We start from the raw sequence: 26,034 nt of genomic DNA on the forward strand, positions 1-26,034 counted from the left end.
CAGGCAGGAAGGGCCGTGGAAGCACAACAGACTATGGAGGGCAGTGGAAAGGGGGGCAGGGGCAACAAACCAACAATACAGGACTTGCAAGAGAGGCTGTTGGAGGGAAGATCTATTACGGGTCAAGGAAGCTAGGGGCGGTCCCCAGATCCCCGGGAGCCACCACAGAACTGAGCAGGAGAGTGAGTCAGGGACAAAAGGGGCACCTTAATTTGAGCCGGGGTGCCTAGGAACGCTTGCTCCAAAAATGAAGAAAACAGACATATGAGACATGGAATTGGAGGCAGAATACAATGGCAGTTTAATGAGAAGATGCAACTTCAAAGAAACCGCAGAATAGAGACATAAAGTACAAAAAACAGAATCCAGATAATCATACAGCTGTCATAATATTCTCTGTATCTCAATTAATGTACTGACAGAGAGAGAGAGAAAACACATCTATAAATGCATCATGAGAAACAAGTTACACCAAGGAAAATGTTACCTAGGAACACTCACGTTTACTCTTAGAGCAAGCATTCCTGCAATTACAATACAAAATCTTTTAAATGCAAAAGTAAAGAGAACAATGGTTAAACATAACATGACATTTCATATAGGTAAAATAGAATAAGATACTTCAAGCAAAGCAGAGCAAGACATTTTAAGCAAAGGAAGACAAGAGCTCCCAGCTCTTGGGGAAAACCTGCACTGCCTGTTAACCTACATACAGACGGCGAGGTAGTCCGTCGATATCTGTGGGTGCTCCCTTTTTATATCATTTTGTGGGCTCCTTTGCACGCTACATCTACCTACGTATGCTACCCAAAAGCTTCGACTGCAGATTTTACCAGACATTTCGTCATTTACCCACTTAATGCTGACAATGGACTGGGCAAAAAGGTCAGTCTCTCAGGCCAATCGCTTATCGTAAGTTCCATAGAGCAAGCAGAAAATAATGGGTATTGTACGGGAATTCAATATATTCATGTATAAAATCTCCTCAGTTCTCCTAACTTGACGCTCTGCGGTTGCCACTTCCTTAAAAGCGGGAAACCTGCCCAGGAAGCAAGTACCAGTCCAGGATGCAGCCTACTGTATGTCGACAGCTTCAGGGGGATGTTGAACTTTGATACCGAGCACGGAGCACTCGGGTAGGGTGGGGGCTACTAGTTTGGATCAGAAGGCCTCGCAGACCTGCCTTCAGACTGCTATACACTAAAATTGCAGAGCTATGGTCAATTTAACAAAGAGGCCTACATATTGAACAGAAGGGCCTACACAGGGGTTTTATGCTGGCTGAGTGGTAAGGATGTCTCAGGATAATTATATAGCAATACAGGACCCGCTGGTCAATTTAATACGGCCTACAAATGCAGCTGGCAGGGCAAGGACAAGGGTCTCATACTTCAGGTGTGGACAGAACGGGCCAGGGGCCCCCTGTGATACAAAATCTACCCTCCTTCAAGGCTGTGGCAATGTAATAGACCATTGTGGGCAGAAGGAAGAGGCAATGGTAGTACAACCATACATGCCAACAGACCCGATTCAGCCAGGAAACGTCCAATGTTTTTAAGCTCAAATGGGCTTTATTTGATCTGTCTCCTGTCTACAATATCCTCTTTTTCAATGTAACTCAAAGGGGAAAATCAATACCCCAGTTTTTTTTCAAAATCTCCCTCTTACCAAGTTCAAAATGTTCGCAAGTATGGTACATTGGATCATGGAAGGAAATGGGATAGGGACATGGACTTGGATAACAGAGGACAGGAGGGACATGGAGAGGTGCACCAAACTGACCCTGCAGGGCAGGCATCAGGGTTTGCAGCAGCACAATACACCACACAGGGCATGCAGGACGGGAGTGCAGCACAACAATCCATAGAAAGCAAGAGGGAGGGGACAGGACCATGCACATGGACAACAGAGAACAGAGGGGCAAGAGGCAATGGTAGCTAGCTGACCATAATGGACAGACAGGAGAGAAAGCTGCAGCATAACAGACCATAAAGGGCAGGAGGGACGGATCAGGGGCATTACAATGGAACAGACAAGCCAGGAGGGAGGGAGTAGGGCTGGGGGCAAGGGGGCAGGGCAGGAGCAGCAAGATAGCCATGGAGGTCAGGCAGGATGGGCACTAGAAGCAAGACACACCATGAAGAGCAACAGTGAGACTGTGATGGCATACACACAGACCATGGAGGGAAGGTGGGAGGGGGTCAGGGGCAGCTAACTGACCACACAGGGAAGGTGGGAGGGGCCATGGCAGCACAGAAGACCATGCATGGCAAGTGGGAGGGTTAGTGGCAGCACAATGGCTATGATGGGCAAGAAGGAGGGTGGAGGGGCATGCACAAAGGACAATGGAGGATAGAAGGGAGGGTCAGGACCTGTGCACAGACAAGAAAGTTCAGGGGAAGGGACCTCACAACAGACCACACGGGGCAGGCAGGAGGAGCAGTTGCAGCACAACAGACCAGGGAGGGCAGAAGGGTGTGGCAGTACAATGGACCATGTAGGACAGGAGGAAGAGGATAGGGGCATGGCATGTGGACAGGCAGGGTGGAGGTGGCAGGGACAGGTTACAGTCATCTGACAATGCTAGGCAGGTGGGAGGGGAGTGCCAGCTCAACAGAACACTCAGAGTAGATAGGAGTGGCAGGTCCATGGGACATGGTGGGCAAAAAGGATGGAGCAGGGGCATGCACAAAGACATCGGAGGGCAGGGGGAAGGAGAATAGGGGCAGCAAGCTAAGCACAGAGTTTAAGCAGGAGGTCAATGATGGGGCATAGAATTGGGCAATGGAGGGCAGGAGGACTGGACTGGTACATCATACTAAATTGAGGGCAGTGGCAGCACATCAGACCATGCATGGCAGGAGGGAGGAGGCTAGTCCATGGATTCACACAACAGAGGATAGGGAGGAAGGGGATGGGGCAGCAAGCTAACTGTTCAGAGAAGGCGGGTATTAGGAACTTTATTGTTTTTAAAACATTGTGTCTGTGCGAACTACTTAAAATATGAACAAGTATGCAGCATAATCTCACTTTTATTCAGGAAGAAGAGGACGGTTTTTTAAATGCTAATTTCTAACTATGCCTACAGAGATAGGACATGTGAAGAAAGAAGAAAAAATGCACAGAAAGAAACAAAAGAAGTGCAGAAAGAAGCAACAGAAGTCCTCAAATACGAAGATAAGTGCAGGAAGAAGGATAACGTGCAGAAAGAACAAAAAGAAGAGCAGAAAGAAGCCTTGTTGCAAAATCATCCTGTACCCTCAACTTTTTCAGACGGATACTGGTGGTAACTGAGTCTGACTAACCAGTCCTAGAGCCAGTGCTATGTTAAAAGACACTTAGAATACAGTGAAAACACCTACATACACTAGGGAACATTATGCGTTGGGGTCCCCCTGTGATTAGCATGACCTCCTCTGTAAGCCCCTAGTGTATAATAGGGCATGGGGATTAAAACTACCTCTTAAAACAGGCCACAGGGCGTTTTTGCACACGTTAACTCAGGCCTCGTCCCCTCCCTTCACCACTGTGTAAACACGCCCTGTGTCCATTTTTAGTTGGGAGATTAAGTTCATTTGAATCCTGAGGGTCCCTAGGGTCCAACTAGCCCACTAGGTACCTCCAGTAAGTGCCACAGAGCTGCGTTGCAGAGAGGTGTAAAAAGTGGCACGGCCTGGACCACCTCTCTGCAATGCAGCTCAGTGGCGCTTACTGGAAGCACTTGGTGGGCTAGTTAGCCCCCAGGGGCCCTCAGTATTGAAGGGAAATTATATCCCCAATTTAAAACGTGCCATAGTGCGTGTTTGCACACGTCACCTCAGGCCCCGTCCCCTCCCTTCACCACTGTGTAAACGCGCCCTGTGGCTGTTCTAAGTTGAGAGATTAAGTCCCCCTGAATCCTAAGGGTCCCTAGGGTCAAACTAGACCACTAGGTACCTCCAGTAAGCGCCACAGAGCTGCGTTGCAGAGAGGTGTAAAAAGGGGCTTGGCCTCAGAACACCTGGCTGCAGCGCAGCTCCCTGGCGCATACTGGAGATGCCTGTTGGGGGCGCGTTTGCAGAGTGCTGCACGGAGGGGGCATGGCCTCCGGCACGATGCCAGTCTTTTATTTATTTTAGTTTTTTTAAGAAGGGGGGCTGTTTGGTTCCCCTTCTTATTCTAATTTATTGGCCCTGATGACCCCATCCCCCAGGGCCAGTCTCCTAATTATATTTTTTTGACCCCAATCCCCAGGGCCGGCCACTGTTTTTCATTATTTTTAAAAAATATATATTTATAGACACACCTAGGACATGCTGGACAAACCGTACGTACCTATCACCATGACGATTTGCGTGATATTCATTAAAAGGCGACTATGCATGCAATGAATCCACGTGGAATGTATTTACACCACTAGTGAAGCTCTGACATGTCTGATGCCCTACCGTGCCTAATCCTGGTAGACACCCTTGTCGTTTATTTATACAAACATGGGTAGCTATTGACGGGCACATTTAATACACATGCACACCAAGCCATTCAAAGGGGTTTCGACAAAAATTCGACCAAAACTATGCAAGAAACCCCCCTCACGGTTAATAAAACACACATCCACTGCCGGATGTGTAATACTTTTTATTTTACTCTCTGGAAAGGGGACGAACATCACTTGAGAGTCACAGCGTGCTCCTGACAGAGCCCAATGCTGTGTTACACCCACCATTGCCTGCCGAGTGCCACACACCTCTGTGTTGTATTCCACTAGCTAGTGCATATGCTATGACACTCTCTAGCCCATGTGCACTGTAACACCACCCCGTGAATATGTCATGCCACACTTGTCTTCGCACGGGTTATATTGCCCCATCTAACGTGCCTTTCTCGATGCCTATGTTATAACGCACAGTGCTATGCCATACATATTACAATCTGGGATCCATATCTTTGTCACAGTGCATATGCAACGTTACACTCCCCAGCACATATTTTATATTACAACTTTAGAGACTAGTTAGGTTACACAACACTGCCCTGTGCATATTACACTCCAAGGCGCATATCGCATAGCACGCGCTAGTGCCTGTGCTATCTCGCGCTCTCCCATGAATCTGTCATTGCGCACAATGTATTGCATATTATATTTCACGCCCGGTTCATCTTATATCACACTTTTTGGTGCATAGTTTATACCATACACTATATCTAGTTTTCATTTTCAATCGTGCTCTCAGGACTATGTTCTATATAACACTGTGTTCACCTACCCTTTTCACGCGCATTACATTTTGCGATAGGGGGTGGAGGGTCAGGGGGTGTTTCTGCCAAGTGAGCCCGGAGTCACAGTCACAAACGTCCTCTTCTTCCTGAATAAAAGTGAGATTATGCTGCATACTTGTTCATATTTTAAGTAGTTCGCACAGACACAATGTTTTAAAAACAATAAAGTTCCTAATACCCGCCTTCTCTGAACAGTTAGCTTGCTGCCCCATCCCCTTCCTCCCTATCCTCTGTTGTGTGAATCCATGGACTAGCCTCCTCCCTCCTGCCATGCATGGTCTGATGTGCTGCCACTGCCCTCAATTTAGTATGATGTACCAGTCCACTCCTCCTGCCCTCCATTGCCCAATTCTATGCCCCATCATTGACCTCCTGCTTAAACTCTGTGCTTAGCTTGCTGCCCCTATTCTCCTTCCCCCTGCCCTCCGATGTCTTTGTGCATGCCCCTGCTCCATCCTTTTTGCCCACCATGTCCCATGGACCTGCCACTCCTATCTACTCTGAGTGTTCTGTTGAGCTGCCACTCCCCTCCCACCTGCCTAGCATTGTCAGATGACTGTAACCTGTCCCTGCCACCTCCACCCTGCCTGTCCACATGCCATGCCCCTATCCTCTTCCTCCTGTCCTACATGGTCCATTGTACTGCCACACCCTTCTGCCCTCCCTGGTCTGTTGTGCTGCAACTGCTCCTCCTGCCTGCCCCGTGTGGTCTGTTGTGAGGTCCCTTCCCCTGAACTTTCTTGTCTGTGCACAGGTCCTGACCCTTCCTTCTATCCTCCATCGTCCTTTGTGCATGCCCCTCCACCCTCCTTCTTGCCCATCATAGCCATTGTGCTGCCACTAACCCTCCCACTTGCCATGCATGGTCTTCTGTGCTGCCATGGCCCCTCCCACCTTCCCTGTGTGGTCAGTTAGCTGCCCCTGACCCCCTCCCACCTTCCCTCCATGGTCTGTGTGTATGCCATCACAGTCTCACTGTTGCTCTTCATGGTGTGTCTTGCTTCTAGTGCCCATCCTGCCTGACCTCCATGGCTATCTTGCTGCTCCTGCCCTGCCCCCTTGCCCCCAGCCCTACTCCCTCCCTCCTGGCTTGTCTGTTCCATTGTAATGCCCCTGATCCGTCCCTCCTGCCCTTTATGGTCTGTTATACTGCAGCTTTCTCTCCTGTCTGTCCATTATGGTCAGCTAGCTACCACTGCCTCTTGCCCCTCTGTTCTCTGTTGTCCATGTGCATGGTCCTGTCCCCTCCCTCTTGCTTTCTATGGATTGTTGTGCTGCACTCCCGTCCTGCATGCCCTGTGTGGTGTATTGTGCTGCTGCAAACCCTGATGCCTGCCCTGCAGGGTCAGTTTGGTGCACCTCTCCATGTCCCTCCTGTCCTCTGTTATCCAAGTCCATGTCCCTATCCCATTTCCTTCCATGATCCAATGTACCATACTTGCGAACATTTTGATCTTGGTAAGAGGGAGATTTTGAAAAAAAACTGGGGTATTGATTTTCCCCTTTGAGTTACATTGAAAAAGAGGATATTGTAGACAGGAGACAGATCAAATAAAGCCCATTTGAGCTTAAAAACATTGGACGTTTCCTGGCTGAATCGGGTCTGTTGGCATGTATGGTTGTACTACCATTGCCTCTTCCTTCTGCCCACAATGGTCTATTACATTGCCACAGCCTTGAAGGAGGGTAGATTTTGTATCACAGGGGGCCCCTGGCCCGTTCTGTCCACACCTGAAGTATGAGACCCTTGTCCTTGCCCTGCCAGCTGCATTTGTAGGCCGTATTAAATTGACCAGCGGGTCCTGTGTTGCTATATAATTATCCTGAGACATCCTTACCACTCAGCCAGCATAAAACCCCTGTGTAGGCCCTTCTTTTCAATATGTAGGCCTCTTTGTTAAATTGACCATAGCTCTGCAATTTTAGTGTATAGCAGTCTGAAGGCAGGTCTGCGAGGCCTTCTGATCCAAACTAGTAGCCCCCACCCTACCCGAGTGCTCCGTGCTCGGTATCAAAGTTCAACATCCCCCTGAAGCTGTCGACATACAGTAGGCTGCATCCTGGACTGGTACTTGCTTCCTGGGCAGGTTTCCCGCTTTTAAGGAAGTGGCAACCGCAGAGCGTCAAGTTAGGAGAACTGAGGAGATTTTATACATGAATATATTGAATTCCCGTACAATACCCATTATTTTCTGCTTGCTCTATGGAACTTACGATAAGCGATTGGCCTGAGAGACTGACCTTTTCACCCAGTCCATTGTCAGCATTAAGTGGGTAAATGACGAAATGTCTGGTAAAATCTGCAGACGAAGCTTTTGGGTAGCATACGTAGGTAGATGTAGCGTGCAAAGGAGCCCACAAAATGATATAAAAAGGGAGCACCCACAGATATCGACGGACTACCTCGCCGTCTGTATGTAGGTTAACAGGCAGTGCAGGTTTTCCCCAAGAGCTGGGAGCTCTTGTCTTCCTTTGCTTAAAATGTCTTGCTCTGCTTTGCTTGAAGTATCTTATTCTATTTTACCTATATGAAATGTCATGTTATGTTTAACCATTGTTCTCTTTACTTTTGCATTTAAAAGATTTTGTATTGTAATTGCAGGAATGCTTGCTCTAAGAGTAAACGTGAGTGTTCCTAGGTAACATTTTCCTTGGTGTAACTTGTTTCTCATGATGCATTTATAGATGTGTTTTCTCTCTCTCTCTGTCAGTACATTAATTGAGATACAGAGAATATTATGACAGCTGTATGATTATCTGGATTCTGTATTTTGTACTTTATGTCTCTATTCTGCGGTTTCTTTGAAGTTGCATCTTCTCATTAAACTGCCATTGTATTCTGCCTCCAATTCCATGTCTCATATGTCTGTTTTCTTCATTTTTGGAGCAAGCGTTCCTAGGCACCCCGGCTCAAATTAAGGTGCCCCTTTTGTCCCTGACTCACTCTCCTGCTCAGTTCTGTGGTGGCTCCCGGGGATCTGGGGACCGCCCCTAGCTTCCTTGACCCGTAATAGATCTTCCCTCCAACAGCCTCTCTTGCAAGTCCTGTATTGTTGGTTTGTTGCCCCTGCCCCCCTTTTCACTGCCCTCCATAGTCTGTTGTGCTTCCACGGCCCTTCCTGCCTGCTCAGTGTGGTTAAATTGTTGCCTTTGCACCCTCCTACCTGCCTTCAATTTTCAGAGTCCGTGCCCCTGGCCTCTGCCTCTCAACAGTATCCTAATGAACAACTAGATTGCTAACATTCTATATTTATTACAAAAGTGTGGAACGCCTGACATCATCTTGATGTAATCAAAACTGTAATACCTAGAGCATTTCCTTTAGAAATTACATATATGAGAGGGTCTTATTGGCATCAAAATTATGGTTAGTGCTCTAAAAGACTAAAATAAGGACATATTTTCTGAGTTTTCAAATAGCGACAAAGCACTTTTAAATTATTTGTTATCTTTATGTTTTTTTATCCAGTTGACCACTTGATTAAATGTTGCACTTAGGGGAGAGGATGTGGTGTTACTTCCAGAACTGCAGACTTTGCAACTGGGGAACCAGGTTGAAGTTTCTGCTTCAGCTCGACATTCTGTGATTCTGGTCAAATCACTTAGTCTCCCCATGTCTACAACCAAAATGAATTTGTTCTTGTGTGATGTAACCAATGCTCATGTAAAGCACTCCAATACCTGACAAGTCTGCACTATATAACACTGCAAAAACACAAAATAATAAGTGTTTTGCACACTTCTGTCATTGGGCTATATTTGGGCTACATCTGGGTGATTTTGGGCTACATTTGGGCTCTTTTGTCTCCGGTGGCCATCTTGGGAGATTTATTTGTTATGAAGTTTCCTAATTTCCTCATGTACTGCAGTCTCCTCAGTAGGAAATGCTTTCAGTTTTTTACTTTGATTCCATCATGAAGGTATTCAGATATGTCACACATTTGCCATAAATTCTGAATGTTAGCACTCTAGTTGCTCATTAGATCACTGTAGTAAAACTACTGCACCATGGAAGTCTGCTCCTGGTATTAAAAGTGCATGTTTCAGTCTGCATGTCAGAATTTTTTAATGAAATAGAAGAGGATTTGAGAAGTCACTCAAAATGTGCCCTCATTTTCTTTCTTCAGCATTAATCATAATTTCTATGGCAAAATGAACCTCCTCATTGTGTTCCTTTTTAAATTAAATGTTTTAAGTGTTACCAGTTTATTCCAATCAAGATGGCTTCAGGTGTGCCTTACTTTTGTCAAAATGAAGACAGTAAGCGCTCTAGTTGTTTTTAAGAACATTCTGTCATTGGGCTATACTTGGGCTACATCTGGGTGATATTTGGGCTACATTTGGGCTCTTTTGTCTCTGGTGGCCATCTTGGGAGACTTATTTGTTATGAAGTTTCCTAATTTCCTCATTTACTGCAGTCTCCTCAGTAGGAAATACTTTCAGTTTTTTACTTTGATTCCATCAAGAAGGCATTCAGATGTGTCACACATTTGCCATAAATTCAGAATGTTAGCACTCTTTTTGCTCATTAGATCACTGTAGTAAAGCTACTGCTCACCAGGGAAAACTGCTGCTGGTATTGAAAGTGCATGTTTCAGTCTGCATGTCAGAATTTTTTAATGAAATAGAAGAGGATTTGAGAAGTCACTCAAAATGTGCCCTAATTTTTCTTTCTGCAGCACTAATCATACTTTTTATGGAAAAATGAACCCCCTCATTTTGTTCCTTTTTAAATTAAATGTTTTAAGAGTTACCACTTTAATCCAAGCAAGATGGCTTCAGGTGTGCCATACGTTTATCATAAGTAGGACTGTTAGCGCTCTAGTAGTTCTTTGGAACACTCTGGGAAGCTGCAGTAGAACACAAAGGAATCAACTGACAGTCTCTGCCCTTGTTGGATGTACATGTTTTACTGAGAATGTCAGACTTCATTCTCACATGACTGAGAAAGATAATGTGAATTTACAGAAAGTAAGCTCTCAGTTTAGCCTATAGATCACCTTCCAAACCTCTGTGGTAAAAGCATGAGAAAATATGTTTCTCTCAATCATGATATCCCAGCAGAAGGCTTTTTCACATGGTGAAATCACCTTAGAACATACCACAATTCCTAAAATGAGTATGGTACCATCAACAAATGATTTATAATGTAACTAAAGTCTTAAAACCTTCTATTAACTGCAATGCTTTTTAATGAGGTGCTATCATGTATATTGGTCCCAAGATGGCTGCCAACACTTCTTGGATGAAGTGCTGACAGCCAATCAGATCTCAGGATGAGATGTGTGGTTAGGCTCCGCCCACATATATATATGCTTTTAAATGCTATTTTCTCAGGAAATACTGAACAGATTTACACCAGACCTGCAAAAGGCACTTCCTTGACCTTATGGCTACCTCTCTGCCAAATTTCAAGTAATTCTGTTCAGCCGTTCGGGCTGTAGCTGTGTCTAAAGGTCCTATGGAAAAATGCATGGGGAAAACGCGTTTTGGGACCCCCCTTTTTTCTCGGCCCCTGCTTGACGAATCCCCCCGAGACTTTCAGGGTAGGAGCGGAGCGTAGCGCCCCACCTATTTTGAAAATTTCGCGAGGATTCGTCGACCGGCGCCAAAGTTATTCCAAATAGAATGTTGCGGATTTCCTATGGAAACAGGGTCCTAACTATATCTACCTACTGGCGACCGCCAGTAGGTAATATATATATATATATTCACTGAAAAAACCATAGGTTTCACACACGTTATAGTTAGGAATTAGCATTTAAAAAACCTTAGAAATTTAGTGAAAAAACCATAGGTTTCACACATGTTATAGTTAGCTGGACATTTTACTCGTAAAAAACCAATGAAATTGCCCCGTTATAGTTAGTTCAGCTAACTATAACTCGCGCGCCCGCAATGCACTGCTGATGACGTCACATATTACATCACTCATGACATGGTCAGTGACATCACTCATGACATCACTGATGACATCTCAAATGACATCACTGATGACCTCACTGATGACATCATCCAGTGAATGTGTGTTTTTCTGAAAATTAAATATGTTTTATATATGTATATCTCAAGGTTGATGGAAGAATAAATGGGTATATTACTGTCTAAATGGATGATTTGTTTTTGAAAAATTGATTGTGTAACTGACTGATTAAGTGTATCATAGTGAATACATGGCTTAGTGAGTAATGTTTAAATATGTAAATATCTGTATCAGTCTCTCACTTTGTGTATAAGTGGCTGCATGGGTTGGTGAGTAGCTACATGGGTGTCTATATAGGTTATTAGTTGTTTTTTTGAGTATCAGTCTGAGTGTCTGCATGGTTCGGTGGGGGGTATTACGTAGTGCATCGGTGCATGAATGAGTGACTCACTGTTTGTATGTGTTGAACAGAGCATGTGTGCAGGACTGCATGGGTGGATGAGTGTGTGTATGGGTGTGTTAGTGAGTGAATGACTGTCTCAATAGTGTCTTTATGAGTGACTACATATGTTTTAAACTAGTATATGTGACTATTGGTGTATATATGTGAGTATATGTGAGAGTGAGAGATTGAAAGAGTTCCTGTATGAATAAGTATGTGTTTCTATAAGTGATTGTTTAAAAGACTAAGTATGTGTAAGTTTCCGTAGAAGTAAGTGTGGTGGTGTGTGTATAACTGTATATGCAAGTAAATGTATGTTTGATTCTTTATTAGCATGAGTGACTATGTGTGTGAGTAACTCTATGGATGAGTGGCATTGTGTAACAGGATGTATAGATGTATGAGTACATATGATGAGTGAGTACATGTATGAGTGACTGTATAGGACTGTTGGTGAATGAGTGGATGTGTATGTGGATCTTAGAATTACTGAAGAGGTTGTTGTAACTGGTATTGGTATGTCCATTGTTTTGAAATTTTTAGTCTCTATTTTTGAATGTGTGTATCAAAGCTTATATTAAGGTGAGAGGAGGTCTGCCACTCTATCACAAGGATGATGTCATCAGTGAGGTCATCAGTGATGTCATTTGAGATGTCATCAGTGATGTCATGAGTGATGTCACTGACCATGTCATGAGTGATGTAATATGTGACGTCATCAGCAGTGCATTGCGGGCGCGCGAGTTATAGTTAGCTGAACTAACTATAACGGGGCAATTTCATTGGTTTTTTACGAGTAAAATGTCCAGCTAACTATAACATGTGTGAAACCTATGGTTTTTTCACTAAATTTCTAAGGTTTTTTAAATGCTAATTCCTAACTATAACGTGTGTGAAACCTATGGTTTTTTCAGTGAATTTCTAAGGTTTTTTAAATGCTAATTCCTAACTATAACGTGTGTGAAACCCATGGTTTTTTCAGTGAATTTGCAAGGTTTTTTAAATGCTAATTCCTAACTATAACGTGTGTGAAACCCATGGTTTTTTCAGTGAATTTGCAAGGTTTTTTAAATGCTTTTTTTTTTTTATATTCTTCATTTGTTTCAAACATATTTTTATTTTAATTTTCTTATCTTTTATAAAGACTATGCTTTAATTTTTAAAATCCTTAAATATTTTTTTTATATATATTCTTTAAAATAAACATGTAAAATTTATTTCCAGATTTTTTTTTTTTTTTTTTTTTTTTTTTATAGTACGCGTACCGTAAGCTCACGGTAAGCGTACGGTTTACGCAACGTCCGTAATCTATCTACGCTGCTTGCGTATAGTTACGCACTTTGCGTAGCCGCGCGTACTGCGCGTGGGACGCGTGCGCGCTTACGCAACACGCGCACGTTACGCGGAAGTGCCGGGAAATGACTGTTATGCGCATGTGCGCAAGCGCGTGTCTTTTTTACGCGCACGCGTACTTTTTGCCGTAAGCGCACCGTAAGCGTACCGTAAGCGTACGGTAGGTCATGTGATCTTGAAACACAACTTTTGATTGGTTGAAACTACTTTCAGTTCTAGAACTCTCCTACACCACACCCATTCCCCTCATTTCTGCTTGTGATCCCTTAGGAGAAGGAGCTGGTTTGTCTTTGGGATACGATGGCAGAACAGCAGAGCCCTTCTGAGAGTGAGGCTAGCACCAGCAGCACTGTCTTGAGGCAGAGAGCGAGGAAAGTAAAGCCTTCTTATGTTTGGGATTTTTTTACTTTTCCAGAAGGCCAGCAAAAGGTGAATGCACCCTTAGTTACTTGCATTCTGTGTAAGCGTGTACTTTCTAGAGGTAATCCTGACAGGAAGTATTCCTTTGGGAATCACACCATGATGAGGCACCTCAAAGAAGTACACAGAAGGACACATGGTCATCTTTTTGGAGGTAACTCTTCAGAAAGACGAGCCAGTACATCCACAGCAGCTCAGCCTGGACCATCATCTGCAGGGCAGACTCCTTCTTCTGCAGGTCAGGTGAGCCCTTCATCTGTGGGGGGAGAATCTCCTTTTGCTGGCCCTCTGGAAATTAACCCTCGGTTTGCGAGGGTTGAAGTACGGTGCGCCACTTGTCACGATCTAATTACTTATAGGGAGACCAGTGTTTCCCTGGTGAACAGTAAAATAGATCAGCACACTTGTCGTACCGTCTAATATTCCCAATCTTTCTTTCCTCTGTCCCTGCATGAACACAACGGTTCTTTTAAGAGCCAACCTTATCTTTCATCTTTTTTTTTCTTTTTTTTTAAAAACTTTTTTTTTTTTTTTTTACCGTACGCGTACGGTAAGCGTACCTTTTTTTTTATTTTTTAAAAAAAACACTAAAAATCATTTTTCACATTACAAGGTCCTTGAAAGACTACAATTATTACTATTGACTTACCATACTCACTGAAAAAAATATTTATTCATTTGTTTTTTTAAAAAATAGTTTTTAAAATGGTTGTAGTTTACGAAAATTTTCTATATCGATCTGAAAAAAAAGAAAAAAGTATTAATATTTTTAAAACATTTTATAATACAGTACACATATTTACATTTTTTTCCAAAAAATATTTTTGCCTTATTTTTGCTGTTTTCAGAATATATTGCATTTCACTATAAATTGTGAAAGCAATTGCATTCATCATTTTACAGCGGGCAAAAAAAAATAACAATCTCAAAGATTGTATTAAAAAAGCCCAGAATCTCTTCTCACTTAAACTTATCATTACAGAAATGCATATTATTCTTAAAAAATGTCATCTAAAAACAATACTTTTTTCTTTAAAATACCGTCTGATATTTTTGTTTCAGAAGTACATTCACAATAATATATCTCAAATAACTCCAAAATACATCTGATTTTATTTCCTTTAGGCCAAATAGTATTTTTTATTCTTTCCCTGGAATAAATTTCCAAGGGAAAACCATTAAAATTCTAAAGTTTAATCTGTCCAGATCTCACCGATTCTCTGTAACATTTTGGTTCACGAAAATTTTTCGAATAATTTATTTAGTCCACAATAGAATTGCTTACTTTTCCACATGGCCAAATAGTAATTTTTGAAATCATTTTTGAAAAAATTTCCAGTGGCAGTCCAATAACATTCCAAAATTTAAAATGTGCAGAAGTTACCGATAATCTCTAAATTATTGGTTTTTCAAAATTGCATTAAAAATTTAAAAAGTCCACATTACAATTGGTTATCTTTCCTTTAGGCCAAATGATAATTTTAAAAATCTTTTTTCTACAAAATTGCAATGGTAATCCTGTAAAATGGTAAAATTATTTTGTCCAGATCTTGCCAAGTCTCTCTAAAATTTAGGTTTCAGGAAGATTAGATAGGAATTTGCTAAATCAAAAGGCAAACGTTGTTTGAAAATCAATTGGGAATCATTACACAGTGTCCATCCTTTTTCACATTTTAGATAAACTGTGTAATGTCCAGAAGTAACAGTAGGTCCATCATGGAAAATTATTGCAACAGTTACAAAAGTTTTTCCTGAAATTGATAATTGCTGTCCTGTAAACTTCTTTATTAAAGTATCCAATTTTGATCCATCAGCTCTACATCGTTGCATCATTAAAATTACATACTGTCCGTATTCCCTTAAAATTAATGTTGATAACATGTCAGAATTACACTCACCACATTTCATGCTATGATTAGCATCTTTAACTAAGTTTGCAAAAGTGACTGTTTTACTCTCTGGCAATGTCAAATAAATAAACCTTTCATTATCAACAATAGAACCACTTATATTATAACAATTATCACAACTATGTTCCCATTTATAAGAGAGACCAAAAAAAATGTCAATGGGAACTCCTTCTTCTTCCACTACCTGAAGAAAATACATCAAAAATTCGTGAGCATCTTGCTGTTCATTTTGAGAAAACTGTGTTCGTCCTGAACATACATCTAAAAGTTTTCTAATATCAGTAGCACTTTCTATTTGAGTTTTATCTTTACTCAGCTTTTGAAAAAGGAGACTGAGCTCTGAACAGAATCTTTTTCCCTGATTTATTATTATCTGCTCTTGCAAACTTTCCAGATAAAAAGCAACATTCAGCACTACATTTGCGTAGCAGTTGACACCAGAGCTATTTTCAAAATGACATCCTACAACCTGTTCTTCATTTTCCTTATTCTTTTTGCTTGCAATTACATCACTCCTCTTTTTTTTCCTCTTCTCTACATCTTCATTACAGATATTCTCATTTCTCCTTTTACGAGAAACTACACGTTTCTCCAACACAGGATACTGACCTAAATGAGGAGCATAGCTTCTTCTTAATCTATTATACTCCTTTACACAGTTTGTATCAGCACTAACTTTTGAGTCATCGAAGTCTATCATGAATAAACCTGATAATGTTTTGACTCGTGACAAAGCAACATATGCCATACCTTCTTTGAACACACTAGATCCAATGTTCACAAATGCACAATCTACAGTCAATCCTTGAGACTTGTGAATAGTTACAGCATATGCTAGAGAAAACGGAAACTGCTTCCTACGTACATATAAGTCTTTCACAAGCATGAAACGAACTGAACAACGACAAATGTCTTTAACTTCCTCTATCTGATCAAATTTTATTTTTAACCATTCAATTCCATCTTTTTTCTGATAATTAATAAAACCCACAACTCTTCCCATCGCTCCATTTACTAAGCCTTTTTCAACATCCAAATTTCTCCTTAAAAACACTCTACAGTTCATGCAAACATATAGATTTTTTTCTAATCCTGCTGTTTTGGAGATGTTCTTCTCTAGTGAGTCCAATTTATTTTTCAGTTTGCCTGTTACTGTGACAGTAATTCTTCCATCCTCAATTTTGTCCACTGCTTCCAATTTCCTGATCTCTTCCTTTTCCAATTTCAAAAGCTCCTCATTGAATATTGAGCATTCACGTAGAGTTGGCATTAAGCAGATGACACTTTTGTTTTCTGCAATGTTCTTGTATATCTTCTCTGCAACTATTTCTTCCTTTGGAAATAAATTATGTAGCAGCCGAGTCTGTAATGCTTTTTTGCCAGCTTCTGTGAGTAGTCCAATCCTGATATCTTTCAGAATACTTCCATATTCTTCATCGTTTGCTTGCCTCATATTAGTTGTAAGTTCCTTGTACTCAAAGAAGGACCAAATATTTGTATTACCGATGCTTCCCAATGACTTCTTCGTGTCTTCATGTGTCACAGTATTAAACACTGGTTGTCCTTTAACCGGAGTAAGTTGCAAAAGATCCCCAAAAACTATGACGTGTTTTCCACCAAATAACACGTCATAGTCTGTCTTCAAAATTTGCTGCATTCTTAAATGCACAAAGGCAAGCATTAAGTTTGATACCATGCTCACCTCATCAATAATGAGAACTTGCATCTTCTTCAATACTCTTGAAACTTCCAAGCATGCTTCTCCAGTTAGCTTGTTGAATTGTATTTTGTTCTCATGCTCCACTGGTAACATTAGCAAACGATGTAAGGTGATTCCTTTTATGTTATATGCTGCTAACCCAGTTGGAGCAGTAACCACACAAGACAAAGTAGAATCTGTTTTTTGCTTTAGGTAGCTTCTGATGACTTTAATTAGGAAACTTTTTCCAGTGCCAGCTTGTCCGCTTACATACATCCTGATTGGATGAAATGATGTGCATGAGCACTCTTTTTTTTCATGTAGAAATCCGTGATCAATTTTGTTTTTGATCTCTTCATAAATTTGTTGCTGCTCTTGATTCAGTTGTCTTTCCAAATTTTCTAAGTCTATAAATTCTTCTTGAGCTTGATTCATAGCCGTTTCCACTTCATTCATGGCTATTGATGCTTCATTTTCAACGATTGGTTGTCCTAGGGGATCTTGACTGTATGTTCCTGAACTTTGGCTGTCCTGAGAACTGTCTCTAGCAATTTCTGCTGCAATTGTAGTTTCCTGTTCAATTTCTTCATTTAACATTTGCAGATAAGTTGAGAATGTACTGCATTGTATGCTGTCTTTGCAAGCATTAAAAGAATCTTCATAGCTCTGGAATTCTCCCAGTAGTTCATCCTCTGAACGCCATGGTTTAAACAACTGTAAAAGAGCCAAGTAGTAAAATTCTTTCTTGTCGGTAGTGTCGCAACTCAGCTTCCGGTGATTTATCAAACTTCCTTTGGTTTGCTTCACCAAACATCCTTCTTCACCAACGACTTTATATTTTCCATTATTGATGTCTTCTGCAGCTTTCCGTGAATAAATGTAGTTCTGCAGCACTTCATAGAGACACATGTTCTCCAGATGATGACTTCTCTTGGGATAATATGTGTCCAACATGTTTGTTTTCAATATATCTGTACTTTCAGGTTCGAACTGTGCCAAATATTCAATTTCTCCAACAGATTTCAGTACCCGATTTCTCATTGCTGCAAGGCCTAAACTTGCCCAAATTATTCTTCTTGACTTCGAGTAGAGACTTGCAGAAGATAATCTATCTGAACATTCGTAGGATCCAATTTCTCGATGCGATAACATCTTCAAACTGAAACTGTACAGCTTCTTACTGACAGTCTTCTCGTGAGAAATCTCTTCCCACATTTCCTTCAATTCTGTTTTTTCTGATTTCGTAATGTAAGACGTTACATATCGAGCAACAGCAATGGAATTGTCAGCAACATACTGTATATCCATGTTAGCGTTCCACATGGATAAAATGACTGGGTTGTAGTCATTTATATTTTTTGATTCTTCTTTTCTTTTAAGGTTGTAGGTATTCTTAGGTGATTTTCTTGTGATAGTATGTCTCACAGCTGACATAAAACTGTTGACTCTTCCATTTGTAAGAACAGGTCTAGGAAATCCAAATCGACATTTAGTGTAGTATTTTTCTTTGCTCTTGTATTTCCGTCGACAGTATTTTCCACACCGATGACTTTGGAAACGTAGAACTTGCTCCTTTAACTTGTACTCTTCTGTGCTTTTAGGTATAGCACATGTTGCATATTCTTCAATGTAAGATAACACTGCTTCATCAGTATCTGTTCCAAACTTTGGGGCATCCTTGATCCACAGCAGCATATGAATATGAGGAGCACCTCTTGCCTGGTACTCTTTTCTCCAAAAGAAATCCACTACTTCTCCAAGGGGTGGATTTTTTTTATTGCAGATGAAGGACATCATAGCCTCAAATCTATGATTGAAATATCTGCAAACATTAACCGGATCCAATGAGCACAGTTCTCCTGCTGTCTTGTATTCGATGTTTTCAATGTTTGAATTGGCCTCTCGTAGAAAATCCAGTAAATCATCCCAAGCGTACTCGGCGCAGCTTAGGGTAAGGAACCATGTTGGTGTTCCTAAATTGCGTAACATGCATTTTAGTTCACCATGGCGTCGGTACCAATATTCATTTGTCCCACGCTGACAAGCCATCAGATTGATCAGTTGTGTTTCCAAATGATCATCTCGGTGCTGCACTTTCTCCATAAAATCCTTAGCAGACACATTTTGTAAATGTACTCCACTTTTTAAAATGTGATTTACTGCATAAGACAGTGCAGACAAGTCGCTTTCAAATAAAAGATGGAACAAATAAGGGATACTTTGTCGAAATCTGGGATCTTCAGCATATAGTCTTGTAGTCCGATACTCAGAAGCTGGAATCTGTTCCGGACGTTCATCGTATCGTCCTCCTTTTCCTTTAGGAAACAGCTGAGGAAAACATCGAGCTTCCAAGCTCTCCTCCCATACACTCACGGGATTTCCTTTTGCTTTCTTCATCTGAAAGAGATCAATATTGTCTCCCATAACTTCTTTCGAATGGAGAGGATGTATGCTAAAATGTTCATAAATTTCTTCTTCCTTTGACTTGTCCACTTTTTCAATTTGTCCACTTGGTGTTTCTGTATCTCCTTGTAAATCTTCTTCTTCTTCTTCTTCTACTATATAAATTGATTCATACCATTTGTTATTTTTTTTCAAATACAAATTTGCTCTTTGTACTTTCCGCACATCTACCAGCTCCTGCCAAATCTTCTTATTCTTTGTAGGTACACCATTAACCAGAATAATTAATGGTTCAGTTTCCAAAGTATCCGCATCAATAGTTTCCATATTTTTTTTCAAATCCAAGGGCAAATACACCACTCTACCTTTTAAACCTCTCAGTAAATCTGAAGGAGGTAATTTACCAGTTTTGGGCTCCATACGTACTATGGTCTGGAACGGATGAACACATTGAATGAGTATAGACTCATATGTATTTAATTCAGAAAGTTCAGCAGGAATAGCATCCAATTCTAAATTATTATGTACAGCTCTGGTCGGCATTCTATTTTCCTCTAACTTGTTGTAGCAGTATTTACAAATACGCTGATCTTCACCCAATTCAAAACAATTTTCAAGAAATATATATGTTGCAAAATCCATCCACTTATAATTATCTTCATTTTCACTCTTTCTGTAGAGATCAACATTCCTAGTTTGTTTTCTATAATGAGTTCTGCGGCAACAAATACAAGTAACATTTGGTCTTTCATTAGAGACTATTGCAAATTTTGTTATGTGATCATTAAATGTCTTACTTACACAAGGTTCTACATTCTCTTCCACTTCTGCCTCATTTACTGTGTCCTTCTCTGCACTGTTTTGTTCAGGACCAAAGTAACAAAACTGAATTTCATCAACAACCTTCTCTACATCTGATACCGTTCCTCGGAACAGAGCCCTATTCAATTCATTTAACTTTATTGCTGGACTTTTGGCAAAATACAACCGTCTCACAAACTTTCTCATTTCAGTATGATGAACAGCCAGCATCCTAAAATGATGGAAAACACTATTGCACACTTTTCTAGATAGACAAGCAAGAGAATGACCCTGCAAACCAGTATTCTCTCTCACTCTGCATGGATCCAGACTTTGAAGCACCTTAATCTTTTGTTTTACACTTTTTTTACTATATTCTCTTAGAAACTCTCGAAATCTGTCAATAGATTCCTGACGCACAGTGCAAATACTACTACAATTCCAAGTGTACACTGGGGCTTTAGGACGTCTCCCCATTGCCTCATCTGCCATCACTTGTACCTCATCTCTTGGAACCATTATCTCCTTCTCCATTATGCAACCATTTTTTACTTCGTATGAACGACCTCTGGTGTCAACTGCATGCAGCAAACTATTACTTTGAAAATAGCTCTCTTCATTAAAAAAAGGTTCACTACTTGAGCTATGCATCCACTTTCCTAAAAACACTTTACAAAAATTTGTTCTGTTCACTACTCTTTTGCTTTTGCTTTGTGATTTCAGTACATTAACCATTTTATCTAATGTACGCATCCTATTCAAAATTAATATGAATAGTTTCCTTTTTAATTCTAATGCCTTTGCTGCAATGGCTTCAATTTCTTTTTTTCTCTTATAATATTTAGCCTTTTGCTTATATTTCTTTATATCCTTTATCAAATTGGACATAACTCTTCTCTGAAACATTTTTCTACGTATCTCTTTAAATGCTGTTTTTCTGTTTATGTTAAACTTTTCAATTGCAGAAGGTATATTTGCATTAACTAAATCCTCAATTTTTTGCTGTTCTGTAGGTTTTGTTACATTTTTCCGAGAACAGACATTTTGTACATTTTTGTTTGTTTTCAATATTTTGTTTAGGAATTGTCTTTTTTGCTTACCAGAAGATTTTTTCTTTTTCCCAACATCAGCATCTTCTACTAACTTTGGTCCTCCAGTTGTCCTCAAATATAGTTTTTTTTTTAGCGTTTTTTGAACTCGAGATGTTGTAGGCATCTTAAATTTTGTTCACTGTTCTTCAGCAATACCTGCAAAAAAACTAAAAAAAAAATTCTTTATTGTATTTAAATATATTACTACATTTCTTTTCACAATAGTCACAAAACGAAATTTCTTTGCCAATTTGAATGCACACAAACTCCTCTTTTTTTTTGGGCAAGTGAAAATCTGTATAACAAACTGTCACATTATGAAACCAAGCTGTTTTTTTTTCAGACCACCACCGTGTGTATTCTCTGTGACTGCCTACACTCCAGCAGGGGCAACCAGCCTTAGTGATGCTGAATGTATTTGCATTACAGACTTAAACCTGAAAACCCCACTCGCTTCTAATTACTGTGCATGACTATACATGGCAAGCACATGGGTGTGTGCTAAACCTCTGCTTCTTCCCCCAAAAATTCGCTCCTCTTTTCCATCTACTGCAACTGTGAAATCACCAGAGCAAGACGCAATACATTTCTGCCTATAATTCTTCTATGCACACAGAGTCATGTTTTCACATTAGTGCCAAAACGAAATTTCTTTGCCAATTTGAAAGCACACTTACTGCTCTTTTTTTTTCGGGGGCAAGTGTATATCTCTTTTTTCAATTTGAAATCACTTTTACAGACTGACACATTCTGAAACCTTTTTTTTAAATTTATTTAAATGCACATGTCCAAGCAGTTTTTTTTTCAGACCACCACCGTGTGTATTCTCTGTGACTGCCTACACTCCAGCAGGGGCAACCAGCCTTAGTGATGCTGAATGTATTTGCATTACAGACTTAAACCTGAAAACCCCACTCGCTTCTAATTACTGTGCATGACTATACATGGCAAGCACATGGGTGTGTGCTAAACCTCTGCTTCTTCCCCCAAAAATTCGCTCCTCTTTTCCATCTACTGCAACTGTGAAATCACCAGAGCAAGACGCAATACATTTCTGCCTATAATTCTTCTATGCACACAGAGTCATGTTTTCACATTAGTGCCAAAACGAAATTTCTTTGCCAATTTGAAAGCACACTTACTGCTCTTTTTTTTTCGGGCCAAGTGAAAATCTCTTTTTACACTTTGAAATCACTTTTACAGACTGACACATTCTGAAACCTTTTTTTTTAAATTTATTTAAATGCACATGTCCAAGCTGTTTTTTTTTCAGACCACCACCGTGTGTATTCTCTGTGACTGCCTACACTCCAGCAGGGGCAACCAGCCTTAGTGATGCTGAATGTTTTTGCATTACAGACTTAAACCTGAAAACCCCACTCGCTTCTAATTACTGTGCATGACTATACATGGCAAGCACATGGGTGTGTGCTAAACCTCTGCTTCTTCCCCCAAAAATTCGCTCCTCTTTTCCATCTACTGCAACTGTGAAATCACCAGAGCAAGACGCAATACATTTCTGCCTATAATTCTTCTATGCACACAGAGTCATGTTTTCACATTAGTGCCAAAACGAAATTTCTTTGCCAATTTGAAAGCACACTTACTGCTCTTTTTTTTTCGGGCCAAGTGAAAATCTCTTTTTACACTTTGAAATCACTTTTACAGACTGACACATTCTGAAACCTTTTTTTTAAAATTTATTTAAATGCACATGTCCAAGCTGTTTTTTTTTCAGACCACCACCGTGTGTATTCTCTGTGACTGCCTACACTCCAGCAGGGGCAACCAGCCTTAGTGATGCTGAATGTATTTGCATTACAGACTTAAACCTGAAAACCCCACTCGCTTCTAATTACTGTGCATGACTATACATGGCAAGCACATGGGTGTGTGCTAAACCTCTGCTTCTTCCCCCAAAAATTCGCTCCTCTTTTCCATCTACTGCAACTGTGAAATCACCAGAGCAAGACGCAATACATTTCTGCCTATAATTCTTCTATGCACACAGAGTCATGTTTTCACATTAGTGCCAAAACGAAATTTCTTTGCCAATTTGAAAGCACACTTACTGCTCTTTTTTTTTCGGGCCAAGTGAAAATCTCTTTTTACACTTTGAAATCACTTTTACAGACTGACACATTCTGAAACCTTTTTTTTTAAATTTATTTAAATGCACATGTCCAAGCTGTTTTTTTTTCAGACCACCACCGTGTGTATTCTCTGTGACTGCCTACACTCCAGCAGGGGCAACCAGCCTTAGTGATGCTGAATGTATTTGCATTACAGACTTAAACCTGAAAACCCCACTCGCTTCTAATTACTGTGCATGACTATACATGGCAAGCACATGGGTGTGTGCTAAACCTCTGCTTCTTCCCCCAAAAATTCGCTCCTCTTTTCCATCTACTGCAACTGTGAAATCACCAGAGCAAGACGCAATACATTTCTGCCTATAATTCTTCTATGCACACAGAGTCATGTTTTCACATTAGTGCCAAAACGAAATTTCTTTGCCAATTTGAAAGCACACTTACTGCTCTTTTTTTTTCGGGCCAAGTGAAAATCTCTTTTTACACTTTGAAATCACTTTTACAGACTGACACATTCTGAAACCTTTTTTTTTAAATTTATTTAAATGCACATGTCCAAGCTGTTTTTTTTTCAGACCACCACCGTGTGTATTCTCTGTGACTGCCTACACTCCAGCAGGGGCAACCAGCCTTAGTGATGCTGAATGTTTTTGCATTACAGACTTAAACCTGAAAACCCCACTCGCTTCTAATTACTGTGCATGACTATACATGGCAAGCACATGGGTGTGTGCTAAACCTCTGCTTCTTCCCCCAAAAATTCGCTCCTCTTTTCCATCTACTGCAACTGTGAAATCACCAGAGCAAGACGCAATACATTTCTGCCTATAATTCTTCTATGCACACACAGTCATGTTTTCACATTAGTGCCAAAACGAAATTTCTTTGCCAATTTGAAAGCACACTTACTGCTCTTTTTTTTTCGGGCCAAGTGAAAATCTCTTTTTACACTTTGAAATCACTTTTACAGACTGACACATTCTGAAACCTTTTTTTTTAAATTTATTTAAATGCACATGTCCAAGCTGTTTTTTTTTCAGACCACCACCGTGTGTATTCTCTGTGACTGCCAACACTCCAGCAGGGGCAACCAGCCTTAGTGATGCTGAATGTTTTTGCATTACAGACTTAAACCTGAAAACCCCACTCGCTTCTAATTACTGTGCATGACTATACATGGCAAGCACATGGGTGTGTGCTAAACCTCTGCTTCATCCCCCAAAAATTCGCTCCTCTTTTCCATCTACTGCAACTGTGAAATCCCCAGAGCAAGACGCAATACATTTCTGCCTATAATTCTTCTATGCACACAGAGTCATGTTTTCACATTAGTGCCAAAACGAAATTTCTTTGCCAATTTGAAAGCACACTTACTGCTCTTTTTTTTTCGGGGGCAAGTGTATATCTCTTTTTTCAATTTGAAATCACTTTTACAGACTGACACATTCTGAAACCTTTTTTTTAAATTTATTTAAATGCACATGTCCAAGCAGTTTTTTTTTCAGACCACCACCGTGTGTATTCTCTGTGACTGCCTACACTCCAGCAGGGGCAACCAGCCTTAGTGATGCTGAATGTATTTGCATTACAGACTTAAACCTGAAAACCCCACTCGCTTCTAATTACTGTGCATGACTATACATGGCAAGCACATGGGTGTGTGCTAAACCTCTGCTTCTTCCCCCAAAAATTCGCTCCTCTTTTCCATCTACTGCAACTGTGAAATCACCAGAGCAAGACGCAATACATTTCTGCCTATAATTCTTCTATGCACACACAGTCATGTTTTCACATTAGTGCCAAAACGAAATTTCTTTGCCAATTTGAAAGCACACTTACTGCTCTTTTTTTTTCGGGCCAAGTGAAAATCTCTTTTACAGACTGACACATTATGAATCCACCATGTGTAACTACAACAAAAACAATTCCCATTTCTATTATTCATTTCTTAAGTTACCACATACATCCCCTCTCAAACTGTAAACTCACCTTTAGAATTAGTTAGTTGTGAAAGAAATGTGTCACTCAAACAGCAGATTATCAGAGCCAGGATCTCTGTTCTGTACACCTCTCTCCTCTCAGCAGAACCAGATAATGGCAAACTTTCCCTCTATTTTTCCACACATATACATGTAAGTTTCAAATCTCAGTGCTTCCCCCTTTTTTTCAAATGTAATGACACATTTCTATTGGTTGAAAACCAACCCTTTTCCAAAAGTACCCTGCCCCCAACTTGACTTCTGCCTAGTACCCTTCCCCCAACTTGACTTCTGCCTGCTACCATAGCAACAGCTCATGGAACACTGCTGTGTGCAGTTAGGTCAGAAGTTCGACACACAATGTTTCAATTCCACAGAGCAAGAGTGCTTGACTTTTCAAACCTAACTGCAAATCCATAGTACTGTTCTTTGGTTACACATTTTTTTGTACCAATACAAAACATGCTTCTATTAATTTTCACATACAGCCTAGTTTTTTTTCTAGAATGGTATGAAACAGCCAATCAGTTCTTTTTGTTTTGTAAAAAATATGTATGCCTCCATTTCCAAACTGTCTTTCTTTTCATATTGCCATTCTACTGAAAGACACCTCCTGAGTGCATCCAGTTCTCCTTTGAAGATGTTCACAGTGTGGATTGTA

At 40.6% G+C, this 26,034-nt stretch overlaps 1 protein-coding gene across 1 annotated transcript in view; it reads right to left on the minus strand.

Moving 5' to 3' along the window:
* LOC146805763 (uncharacterized) overlaps positions 1 to 25,493 on the minus strand; it is an 80,263-nt gene extending 54,770 nt beyond the window's left edge. Inside the window, exons 1-2 of the mRNA XM_085623819.1 lie at positions 25,384 to 25,493; positions 15,767 to 21,468 (exon numbers count right to left, since the gene is read on the minus strand). Of these exons, the coding sequence (XP_085479945.1) occupies positions 15,767 to 21,425 (5,659 nt within the window). The 5' untranslated portion in view covers positions 21,426 to 21,468; positions 25,384 to 25,493. The remainder of the gene's footprint in view (positions 1 to 15,766; positions 21,469 to 25,383) is intronic.
* Between the last annotated feature and the right edge of the window lie 541 nt (positions 25,494 to 26,034).

The sequence above is a fragment of the Triturus cristatus genome, chromosome 8 (genome assembly GCF_964204655.1).
Source record: "Triturus cristatus chromosome 8, aTriCri1.1, whole genome shotgun sequence".
NCBI classification, from domain to species: Eukaryota; Metazoa; Chordata; class Amphibia; order Caudata; family Salamandridae; genus Triturus; species Triturus cristatus.